The sequence below is a fragment of the Podarcis cretensis genome, assembly GCF_951804945.1.
Source record: "Podarcis cretensis genome assembly, chromosome: 16".
NCBI lineage: Eukaryota > Metazoa > Chordata > Lepidosauria > Squamata > Lacertidae > Podarcis > Podarcis cretensis.
Window position 1 is genome coordinate 17,397,122 of NC_137186.1, and position 12,770 is coordinate 17,409,891.

Sequence of the window (12,770 nt, forward strand, 5' to 3'; positions counted from 1 at the left end):
GGATCTTAGTTTAAGAAAGAAACAGCTTTAGAAAAGGCTTCCCAAAAATGCTCCCTTTCTGCCAGCTCTTCTTCTCTTGTTTCTCAGCCTCAAAAATAGAAAGAAAGAAAACCTATTTTCTCCAGCCAAGTCAGTTGTCTTTTTCACTGCTCTTGACCTTCTTAACCTTAGGAAGAAGATATGGCTCATTTTACTATTTATCCACCCTTAATTTGTAGGGTCAGTGTAACCTTGGCTGTCAGCCTGTAATTCCCTTTTTACGACTTTGAGAATTGTTTTCTGCTATAAATCAGGGGGGGCCCTTGTCTAGGAGTAAAAACATCTTGCCAAGGTTTTTAGGCAACTGGTCTTCTGCCTGGCATAAAACATTTATGAATTTGAACTCATTTTTAAAATACAAGCCCTGATTAAACATATAAGCTTTATAAAAATGCAGGCTTATGATTAGATGCCTCAATCAGAGACACTATTTCCTTTGACTGGTACAATTCCTTCACATTATTATTATTATTATTTAATTAAATGTGTACACCAGTGTTCATCCGTAGATCTCAGGGCAGTTCACAGCGTAAAAATACATACATAATAAAACAAGAACAAAGCAAACCAATAACGTCCCCTCCCACAGAGACAAATCCTAGCAGGAATAACAATTTCTGAAGTCAAATCCTGGAAAGTAGAATCTCCAAGTTTCTTTTCCTGAGCTGAGCACCTGAATGGCCAAACCTGTTGGATTTCTGCCTGCTATATTTCTATTACTGTACAGGATAGCTTCCTATAATAGAAATATAGCAGGCAGAAATCCAGCAGGTCTGGCCACTGATTTCTGTGTTTGTTACATTAGTTAGTGGCTTCTCTCTCAGAGTGACCCAAAATGACGTACAGCAAAACCAATTAAGAACATCCAATAAAAATATAAAAGCACAGCTAAGTAGATAAATGGATCAGGACTTCCTGATCCCACCCTACTAAAAGAGGCCGTGGAATTAAGGGCCAAAAATCTGCTTGAATATAAAAGTCTCTGCCTGGTTCCTAAAAACAGATAAAGGCAATGCCAAGTGTGCCTTCCAGGAGAGAGTATTCCACAAGTTGGGGGGAGGTCACCACTGATAAGACCCTGTCCTTATGTTGCCATCCTATGGCTCTCTCAAGGAGCGGGCACATGGAGATGATGGTCATAGGATCCAGGTTGGTTCACATGTGGAGAGGTGGTCCTTGAGATCTTGAGCCACATAAGGCTTTATAGGTCAAAACCAGTACTTCAAACTGAGCCCAGAAACAAATTGTTAGCCCGTGCAGTTGTTCCAGGGCTGATGTTATATGTTCAGACTGCCCTGCTCCAGTCAACAATCTGGCAACCGAACACTGCAGCAGCTGGATTTTCTGAACCGCCTTCAAAGGCAGCCACATATACAAAGCATCACAGTAGTCCAACTTAAGGGTTGTCACCCCCAAGCTATATGCCTGCTCCTCAGAGAGAGTGCAACACCCACCAAGAGCAGGCCATACCCTATTTGTCCGGTCTAGGAAATGACCCACTAAAAGTGCCTCTGTCTTCGCTGAATGGTCTGGGCATAGCAATCCAAAACATCTGGCGGACACCAAACTGGCTAGCCTTGAAATAGCCAACAAGCATAAGGGGGACCAGTGATCACACACACACACACACACACACACACACACACACACACACTGGACAAACCAGTAAATAATGGGGTAAGTCTTCAGGCCCATTGCCTCCACGAGGGCCTGGGGGAACCCTGAAGTTTCCAGAAGTTTTTAACGCAACACTAAGGGGACAACAACAACTCCTTACCCCAGAACAATCCAATGAGGACGGAGCACACTCAGTAGCCACAGACAGGGGGAATGCAAGGGAGAGGGAATAGTGGAGTCCTCTGATTGACTGGCTGAGACCTAGCACTCTGGCTAGGAGGAGGATATACTGCAACATTCTGTTGCAGATTGTAATTGTCTAAAGCAGGGGTTCTCAGCCTGGTCCCTACTGCCCACTAGTGGGCGTTTCAGGATTCTAGGTGGGCGGCAGGGGGTTCTACAGCAGAAGCTGACTCCTCCTTCCATCGAGCACTGGTGGGCGGTAAGGAAATTTTACCATCAAGAAAGATGCATTAGTGGGCGGTAGGTATAAAAAGGTTGATTGCCCCTGGTCTAAAGCTCTGGCAAATTCTGTGCCGAGATCTCAAAAGCCAGCCAGTATGCATCTAAATATATGTGTTAATTTTGCCTTGTGGGGTGAGGCAATGAGCAATGCAGGCAGGGCCGTCTTTACCCGGGGGTGCAAGGGCTGCGGGGCACCCAGGTGCCGAATTCTGGGGGATGCCAGGCGCCCGCAGCTGAAGCCGCCTAAGCTCTTAACTATCTACCTGTTATGAAATAATAAATAATTTTGATCAAGCTAGAAAAACAAAATACATATATACATAGGTATTCCCGAAATGTATACCTACTGTTTTCCTAAAGGGCTTTTGACTTTGTGCACTCATTTACTAAAGGTGCCCCACACCGCGCTAGCGGTGGTGCTTGTCATTCATAACAGCGGTGCTAAATGAACAAATAAAAAAGTTTGGTACTTTTCCCTCCCTTCTTTTGTAAACAAGAGATAAGGCATAAGCGTGGTGTCTGACACAAGCATAATAAAAATTAATTTGGGGGCTAAACTAAATTTGGGGGCACGGGGCGGATCTTTGCACCCCAGCGGCGCATATGCTAAAGACTCCCCTGAATGCAGGGCACTCTTTCTCCCCACTTAATGACAACTTCATTCAGGCACCCCTTGGAGGCTTGAATGTTATGAAAACGCTTCTCCAATGCATTTTTCAAGCATGCCTTGCTCGTCACCATAGGGACTAGGAACTTGGTTTTCTTTACTTCTTCTTTTTTTAAGCTATTGGGGCTTCTCTGGAAGTCTAACCACATGCTGCAGTTTCAGTTGTGGCATATGCACAGCCCGCCCTCCGAAACAAGCACAAAAGCCATCCAACCATCTCCTCCTGGCTGGAATGCACTGGAGGCGTCTGTGGCAGATTATCTGTCTGGAGCATCACAGCCAGAGGCAATTCTTTCAGCAGAGCTAAATTTCGCAAAGAAAATGGTGAATCAGTTCGGTGGCTGGAGGAAGCGTTTGTAGGTTCCAAGATGGTGTACATTATTCTCCCCCTCCTCATTTAATCCCCACAACAACCCTGTGAGGTAGGTTAGGCTGAGAGGCAGTGACTGAGCTCAAAGGCACCCAGTGAGCTTCGTGTTGGCCGAGTGAGGATTTGAACCCTGGTCTTTCCTAGGTCCTAGTCCAACACTTTAACCACTACACCACATTTGACGGTGTCTTCGGTGCAGTTCTCATCTCTTCCCTGTATGAGAGGCAACGAAAGCTTCGCCTGACACAATTCCTCCTACTCACAGCTACACAAAAGGCCGACCCAATGACAAGTCTCCTTGTTCCATTAGAACATACTTTTAACCACCAGAAAGAAAACTCGGCTGAAATTTTGATTAATGCCCACCCCCAGAAGTGGCGAATCTAAGTCAGCTTGTGAATATCTCACATATGTGAGGGAAACTGAGGCAACTGGCTACTCAGTGGTAGCCCAGAGGTACTCTGCAGAGACTCAGCTAGGCCCATTCTTCTCTCAGGCGATTTTGTCGCAAGCCCCCACCCCCCAGCATCCAAGCAGGGCCGAGGAATAATGCGCCTTTCTCCTTTTTCCTTTCTCCTTGGGAAGCGGTCTCTCTGCAAAGCCCCTTCGATAAGAGCAGCAGAGGTTTCCCAGAATGCCTTGCTTCTTGTCCAGGGTCCTGCCTGACTCAAAGTTCCCTCTGTGCCTGCTGCTGGTTTGCATCACAAAGAAAGCTTGGTGTGCCAGAGAAGATAAATAACCGAGCAAAGAGTTCAAACAACCCCACGTGAAGAGAGGCCAGGACTTTCTACTCCCCGCCCTCTTCCTCCTCCAAGAGAAACCCTGCCCCACCCCATCTAAATGAGGGGCTGTCCACCATCACACAAGGCGTGGTTAGAACATTCTCAGCTCTGCCAATTAATCCTTTTTTCTCATTTCCCCAAGGAAGGAAGGGACAGACACCAGCCTGGACTCGGGAGAGACAGGCATCAATGCCAATGAAGTCCCCTGTTTCTCAAAGGGGAAGACTGAAGGACCTGGGACCTCAACTGCTTGCTCTCTTCATCTGCTGAGTCCGGGAGGCACTGGAAGAATGGACTTTGGGTTCTTCAAGGCTACTTTGCAAGCTTCCCTGCGGTGCAAACCAACCTTCGCAGCCTAGGAGGATTCGACGGCCGGCTCCTTTCTGCTTTGGCTATGCAAACAAGCCACGGCAATCAGTCAGAGTTTTCGGCAGGTTTTGACGGATGACGTTTTCTCCAGCCGTGAGAGAAGCAGCATGTGCCACGCCTGACCGGCGCAAGGGTCCCAGCCACGGCGGCAACGCAGGATTTCAGCCAGTCTCAAAGATGCAGGCAAGCGGACTCCGGGAGCCTGAGCGGAACAGCACCCTCGCGGATCCCAGAATTGGGAACGGGTCGTTGATGGGAGGTTTCGACCTCGTGGGGGATGGCAGTGCCTTGACCTCATCGCCAGACATCTCGTTTGGCCTGCAAATGTTCATCGCTTTCATCTATTCGGTGGTCTGCTCAGTAGGACTCCTGGGGAATGGGCTCGTGATGTACTTGATCTGGACTCACAAGGGCAGGCCCACCCCGGTCATCAACATTTTCGTCTTTGGCTTAGCAGTGGCTGACTTCCAGCTCTCTCTGACACTTCCCTTCTGGGCCACGGAGATCGCCTTGGACTACAAGTGGCCCTTTGGGCAGGCCATGTGCAAGGCTGTCCCCTCCCTCACCACCCTCAGCGTCCACGCCAACGTGTTCTTGCTGACCGCCATGAGTGTCACGCGCTACTGGTCCGTGGCTTCGGCCCTCAAGGATGGGTCGAGGATGACTCCTCGCGTGGCTCAATGCATCACTGTGGCTCTCTGGGCCTTGGCTCTGGTGGCCACCGTGCCCGTACCAATCTACACGAAAGTGGTGGAATACGGCGGCATGAAACTGTGCTTCTACAAGTTCCCCACCACTCGTCTCTTGGGCGTCTACCACCTCCAGAAGGTAGTGTTCACCTTCGTGGTCCCACTGGTGGTCATCTTGACCTCTTACCTCCTTCTCCTGAAGCTCCTCAAGGCCCACCAAGTCCAAGGCAGCAATCTGAACCGGCAGAACCAGGTTGCCACCACCGTCCAGTTGGTGGTCGGATGTTTCTTTGTCTGCTGGCTCCCCAAACAGGCGATCACTCTTTGGGGGGCTCTGGTCCAATTCGAAGTGGTGTCCAGGGGGGATGCCTTTTACTTCCTCCACAATTACATCTTCCCCCTGGCTACCTGCTTGGCTCACAGCAGCAGTTGTCTGAATCCTGTCCTTTACTGCTTGATGCGCCAGGAGTTCCGGGAAGCCACAAAGGAGATCTTCCAGAGGCTCACTTCTGCGGCTTCTTCCTACCAGTACTTTTCCTCCCGCAAGACTTGGGAGGATGGCGTGTTGGTGGCTCTGCCCCGTAGCCCGTCTCGGAACCCCAGCAAGATCTCTCACAGTGAGGAGAAGGAAGACTCTACCCTCTCCACCATCTTGGAGCCGAGACCCAAGGAGCCAAACGCAGTCACTGAAATGGAGTTGATCCCCGGAGTAGAAATGCTCATGTAACCCTCTGCAAGTTGGAGGAAACACGTGAATTACCGAAGGACCCCAGGGCAAAGATTCCTGGATGCCGAGGAAAACCGGTTCGTGATCACTTTCTGACCTGACAGAAAAGTTTTGTTATCATAGAACTAGAGGGGGCTTCTTTGAGCTGAGGGTCTCCAGAACTGACCACCCCCATCTGTGACCGATGCTCAGCCTTGGCACCTGTGAGACCATAACAGAGCTCCCTTGACCATATGCAGAGGGCATTTCTTGCTACTATGCATCTGTGGTTAAAAGAAAGGACTTCTATGATGGTTAGGCAGGATTGAGCCCCCCTGCACCTGCCTGCTTAGAACTAATCATTAGAAATGGAGGGCAGAAAGATACCTAGAGATCCCCCCCCGGGGTCATCATCTGTGGCCAGATTAGTTTTGTCAAATTCCTCATTCTGTAGCATTTCATGTCAGAAATTGGCCAAAGAGATTGTTATGAGTTTGCGAGGGGAGGAAGTAAGATGAATGTAAGAGATCCTTCTAACTCCTGTTAAAATATAAGCCAGGGTAGTTTCCTGTGATGAGTTGATAGCCTGGGTGATGGGCCATTTAGAGAAACAAAGGGTGTCTGTGTGAGACAGCAGCTTGGGAATTGTTAGGCCAAAGCCTGAGTTTAGAGTTGAGTTGCAGTGATGTGACCTAAAAGGAAAGCAGCAAGATGGAGTCAAAGAAATGTTTGAGTGCAATGTTTGATTTCTGTATGAAGCCAAGGTTGCGGCCATGGGTCTTGTGATCCCCTCCATCTAGGCTCAGGCTGTAAATGTGTAAATAAACCATATATTCTAAAGACACCACAGTCTCTTCTGTGCCTCATTTCCAAAGGAAACACAAAACCTGGAACCCCTGGAATCTCTCACCGCTCAGAAACTGGGGTGATGGGCAACAATATTATAATGCTTCCCACCATGGGCAGTAAAACTGGATGTGGGGAATCTGTGATCAGAGGCCCTGACTTTTAAAATTATTGTCATTTCAAGCCAGATGGGGCCTGAGGAGTGGCGGCCGGGAGGGGGCTGTTTAACCCTTTCCACTGCACCATTTCCCTGATCTAAATGGCACCTGACACTCCTGTGGAGCTGTGGAGAGAAAAACACAGGCCCAGTTGAGGTACCCAAACATTTCCCTGAATAGCAGCTTGGGCGGGCAGCGTGTGTGTGTGTGATTGACACTGGGGAAACAGCTAGCTATAAAGTTTTCCCTCACAATGTATATTTCAATTCTTCCCATCAATTAAAAAAAAAACATTTATTCTCTTTGTCGCTGAGAGGGTTTTGTGGTGAACAGTTGACACACCCCTTCCAAGTCCGGGGGGGCGGGGAGAAAATCTCTTTACTCCAATGTAGGCCCATTGAATGCTGCTAAACTTGTCTGGAGTGAACCAGTTATACTCAAATGGCATCCCTCCCCTCCCTCCTGACTCTTCAGTTATCTCCTGGAGGCAGATCCCAGGTAGATTTACTTGGAAACAAGCCCACAACAGAACTTACACTCAAGAAAGCAGGTTCAGAGCTTTAAGTGTTTCTTCCACATTCCCCTCAGCAGCTTTAATTTCCAAAGCAGCTTCTTCCTTTCTTTATCACCGTTAATCATTAATTTGGTCCCATGGAAAGAGCCCTGACTTCACCCTGGCCAAGGGCCACAGCTCAGCAGGAGAGCACCTGCTTTGCATGCAGAAGGTCCCAGGTTCAATCCCTGCTGGCATTTCCAGGTACGACTGGCAGAGATCCTGCCTGAAATTCCAGAAAGCTGCTGCCGGTCTGTGTAGACAATGCTAAGCTAGATGGACTGACTGGGTATAAGGCTGCTTCCCATGTTCACCTCTCACAACCACCCTGAAATTCCATTTGAAAGACAGCAGAGCTAAGGTCCTCAGTTGGGTATTTTCCAAGTCCTCTCTGCCAGTGAGTCCTGGGCAAGCTGTGGTGAGATTTAGAAACAAGGGGAAGGTTTAAGTTTAAAATACAAATATAAGTTTCTATCTTCTGCTGAGTGAGAGGCTACTGGTCCAGCTATGGGCTTTATGTTGGGGGGGGGGGGTAGAACTGAGTTATCTGTGACACAATTGTTCAGTTAGTTTTTTTATTTATTTACTTGATGGGGGGCAGCTGTCCCCCCTGCCTACGCCCATGGGTCCAGCTAACCCCATATTGACTGCTGTAGCAAAAGCTCTCCAGACTCTCAGTCTAGAGCAGGGGTCAGCAAACTTTTTCAACAGGGGACTGGTCCACTGTCCCTCAGACCTTGTGGGAGGCCGGACTATATTTTGAAGGAAAAAAATGAATGAGTTCCTATGCCCCACAAATAATCCAGAGATGCATTTTAAATAAAAGCACACATTCTACTCATGTAAAAACATGCTGATTCCTGGACTGTCCATGGGCTGGATTGAGAAGGCGATTGGGTCGGATTCGGCCCCCAGGACTTAGTTTCCTACCCATGGTCTAGAGGGTCTTTCTTAGCCCCTCCATGGACTTTTCCCAACCTGGAGCCCTTCAGGGGCTCATAGGAGCTGCATTCCCAAACAGCTGGAGGGCACCAGGTTGGCAAATGTCTGCCCCACCATGCAAGAACAGCTGTGGGGTTCCTCTGCTTTTTAAAAAAAGAGTTTTCACTTGGTGGGGTATGAATTCAAGTGCTGCAGGAAATGCGCTTTAACGTTAAATATGATTTGGGGCAGAGTTGAGCAGGCACATTTATTGGCAGAATCCACACGCAGTCGTTGGCATCAAAAAATATCCAGCCTGTATCTCCATTCGGGGCCTGGCACAGGATTCAAGGAATGCTAGGAGGGTATAAGAATCTCCAATGGAGACGAAAACAGGTTTCTCTTCCCCTTGACCTCCAGAATATTCTCTTATTAATTACATATTAATAACGTATGAGCAAAGCAGGGTTAGCACCTTCAGCACCAAGAACAATTCAAAAGCCTGTATGTCGGGAACTTTCCACTTACTTATTCTAAGCAAGTGACTGAAATGAGATCTTAACATGTCAAGTTTTCATCACATTCCGTATTCAAGCTTGCATTTATTTCAATGAAGCCTTGCCATGAGAACTGATACTCATCCCACTGCTTCCAATGGGCTTCCAGGTAAGACCCCCACAGTTTTCAGTGGGCGTTCTTCTCCCTGTATCTGTGCGGTGGTGCTCAACACATTTTGGAAGAGGGGGCAGCGTTAAAAAAGGCACTTTTGGAGAGAGAAGGGGCAGATGGTGAGGAGAGGAGCAAGGGGCCCCCAGAAGGAAGCCTTCCTATCCAGACAGTCTCACTGTCTTCAAGAGGCAGCATGACATAGTGGTTGGAGCGTTGGGACTCCAACCTGGGAGAGACCAGGGTTCAAATCCCCCACTTGGCCATAAAGCTCACTGGGTGACCTTGAAGGCCAGTCACTGCTTTTTGGCTGTGGGTTAAAGCCTCAGCGCCTAGGGCTTGCCGATCGAAAGGTCGGCGGTTCGAATCCCTGCGGCGGGGTGCGCTCCCGCTGCTCGGTCCCAGCGCCTGCCAACCTAGCAGTTCGAAAGCACCTCCGGGTGCAAGTAGATAAATAGGGACCGCTTACCAGCGGGAAGGTAAACGGCGTTTCCATGTGCTCTGGCTCTGGCTCTGGCCAGAGCAGCGATGTCACGCTGGCCACGTGACCCGGAAGTGTCTCCGGACAGCGCTGGCCCCTGGCCTCTTAAGTGAGATGGGCGCACAACCCCAGAGTCTGTCAAGACTGGCCCGTACGGGCAGGGGTACCTTTACCTTTTTACCTCACAGGGTTGTTGCGGGGGTTAAACGAGGAAGAGAGAGAGAATCACGCACACCTCCTTGAGCTCTTTGGAGAAAAAGGTGGGCTGGAAACGCAATCAGTATATAAACATTTGTTTATGAACTGCAGCCAGGCAAAAGGGAAGATCCTGCCGCCCCATAGACATTTGATGGTAGACGTCAGAACCACGCCTGGTCTTCAGATTTATGGGCTGTTTTGAGTTCAAGATTTATTGGCCTGAAACACTGTTATCAAAAGGTAAAGCGATCCCTGGGAATGGGCCAGAGACGTTCCTTGGAGGGGTGGGGAGCCATAACTTTTCCTTCCACCAACAAGAAGGGCTGCACCCCACCGTCTCTGCTCTGCACGTGGAGCAGAAGCCTCAAGGCTCCAACGGGAGTCCATTACCTGCCGTCCAGCCATGTCTGATGTGAATATGGAAGACCTGCATGGGGCCACCTTGAATTAACCCTGATTTCTCTCTTTTCCTCTCTCTGTCACCCACCCATTCACCCCAACATAAATGCAAGTACTTCATTCTCTCTGCAACAAGAAACTTTGCAGTGTCATGTAGCAGTTAAAATGCTGGACTAGGACCTGGGAGACCAGGGTTCAAATCCACCACTCAGCCACAAAGCTCACTGGGTGACATCAAAGGCCAGTCACTGCCTCTTAGCCTAACCTACCTCACAGGGCTGTTGTTGCCCCACAGGGCTGCCTTTCTCTTAGTGTAGGACCCAGGGTGACACATGTCATAAATTACAAGTGACACTAATAAAACATGCTCTGTGTGTGTTTTAAATAATTAACCCTGTTAAAACCGGCGCTGAATATCATTTAACACATAAAAACACAATGCAAGTGCTCTTTTTGGGCGGTTTTTGCGCCTTTTTCACAGTTTAAATCAGTTTAATTATTACCCAAAGTCTGTTCAACACTTCACCTCAGCAGAGGCTGAGCCAGGTTCAATTCCTTTATGTCAGAAAAGCTGACTGGGAGACCTTGGTCAGACTGCTGCCTCTTAGTCTAGCCTGCCTCACAGGGTTGCTGTGTTGACAATGTGGCGTTGGGACAATGTGGTGGTCCCACTCTCTCTTTGGGTAAAAAGTACAATCATGATCCATGTTTTTTAAATTTTCATGGGAGTTTTTAATATCTGAGCTGAGGTGAGATTTGAATCCAGAACTTCCAGGTTCATGCCTCATGTTCTTTGCAAGGCAGGCAGAGACTGGGCAGCGTAGACATGCTGCCTAAGGGGACCTCAAGGAGAAAGGGAAACAGAAGCAGATCCCTCGAATAAGCAGCCCACAACCTGTGTTGTGCATGGAGCAGTCCAGAGAAGGTCGTGACAAAGATCCATCACAGGAGAGAAATCACGGTAATAAAGTTTGGAGCAAACACAATAAATGCAAATCCGGGCTTCCTGTTTAGAGAAATTAAATTACAGGAGTCAAAAGGCGGGGCAGCAGAGATTTCTTGAGAAAACACCAGCTGCACATTTTCCATTTCCACAGTCTGTGCTGTGTTTGTGCTCCGGGTGGAGTCAGCTCCTCATTAAAAAAACAACACATATTAGGCACAAGGAAAGTCCACCAGAGATCTCATTCTTCAGCTGCCTCAGAGACTAGGCTCCTGGGGTGAATATCCTGGTTGTGTCCCAGATTTTCTTTTCCCTTTGATTTTTAGGCGGGGCTTTTTCATTATTCCAAACTTGGGCCCCCTTTCCACTTTAGCTGTGGTTCCTGCATTACTGGGGATTGGACTAGACCAGGGATGTCCAACGCCCAAGAGAATGATCTACTCATTGGATTGACAAAGGCTGTTGAGCTTTTGGGGGGGGAGGAAGACCTAAAGTTCTTGAGCTTATTCTGGGGAGGCTTCAGCAAAGCTGTTGAGCTTTTTTTCTTTTTGTATTTCTTTTCTTTTGGTGGGATCATTTAAGAATCACGCAATCGACCAGGAATGCCCTGCGATCGACCGGTGGTTCGCAATCGACCGGTTGGACATCCCTGGACTAGACCTTTGGGATCCCTTCCAACTCTACAATTCTATGATTCAATCTTCCCCAACCCAGAGTCAGAGACAGGCAGGCTGGAGATCAACTTTTATTATTATTATCAAAACTGTAGTACAACTGTATCAACCCAAAGGTAACCAGCCCTGTCCAGATGAGGCAAATTGCTTTGCAACATCATGACCAAAAGCTGTTCCTCAAGATACAAATAGCCCAACTCCCAGCTTCCAACTAGCCTGGCCTAATTAGCTCCAAATTACTACCAGCAATCAAGAGTAACTTGGTTATTCTAATTACCTGCCCGCTTCTTGCTTTCCTCCCTTTCTTTTGTTTGATGTAGCATTTAATTTCCTCTTTCTCTCTGACAAACATGGAAAATGGTGCCCTTTATCTTTGCAATCTCCCGGGGACTGGTCTTCTATATTATCTCTCCGTTCTTCCCTTCTGTACAAACAAACACACCCCAACCCACCTCTTTCCAACTTCTGCTTATTTTTCTTCTTTAAAGCAACTGATTTAACAGGTTGACTCGAGATAGCAGGTTTGGGATGCAATGTACCTGCCTGCCACTTTGAACGGAGAGTTCAATTTTTTTGAATTCGCACCCACCACCATCCACATTCTTGGGCGACTAGTCAAATATTAAGGACTTGCTTTGTATGCAACTAGATTGGGCTTATTCAGGCAGGCCTTTGGGCCTCATAAGATTAATAGTTGCCGTCAGGCTAACATTTGCTCTACAATTTTATCATACAAAGCCAAATTGAAGGCCAGGAACCTAGCCAACCGTCAGGATCGACTTGGAGACTTTATCCCTGTCCAGGTATTCAGACTGCTTCTGCCCACCAGGTGCCCTCCAGATCTTTCAAACTACAGTTCCCATCGGCCCCAGCCTGTTGCAGCCCAAAATGGCTGTGCTGGCAAGGACTGATGAGAGCTATAGTCCAAAATATCTGCAGGGCACCAGGATGAAAGCAGAAACATTCCTAGCCTGAAACACCCGCAATCCCAAACCAAGGATCATTTTGAACCCTGCTCTCCCCGCTATGTACTGTTGAAAGCACTTTAGGGCTTGCTGTATTCACCTTGGCTGCAACCACGCCTTTGGCTGACTGGAAAGCCAATATAGCGCTTTATATATTGGGAGGGTGGAAGCAGACCTATGAAGGCAAGCTGCATCAGGGTCCCTTTCTGCAGGTACTTCCAGAAGGGTGTGGATCAGCACCTGGCATCTCCTGGTGGCTACT

General features: G+C 48.3%; 1 protein-coding gene across 1 annotated transcript; it reads left to right on the plus strand.

The window, feature by feature from the left end:
• The first annotated feature begins 731 nt into the window (after window positions 1–731).
• LOC307205397 (relaxin-3 receptor 2-like) lies at window positions 732–6,523 on the plus strand. The gene has a single exon (XM_079957697.1). The coding sequence runs from the start codon at window positions 4,385–4,387 to the stop codon at window positions 5,723–5,725; it is 1,341 nt and encodes a 446-aa protein (XP_079813823.1). The 5' UTR covers window positions 732–4,384; the 3' UTR covers window positions 5,726–6,523.
• Window positions 6,524–12,770: the final 6,247 nt, after the last annotated feature.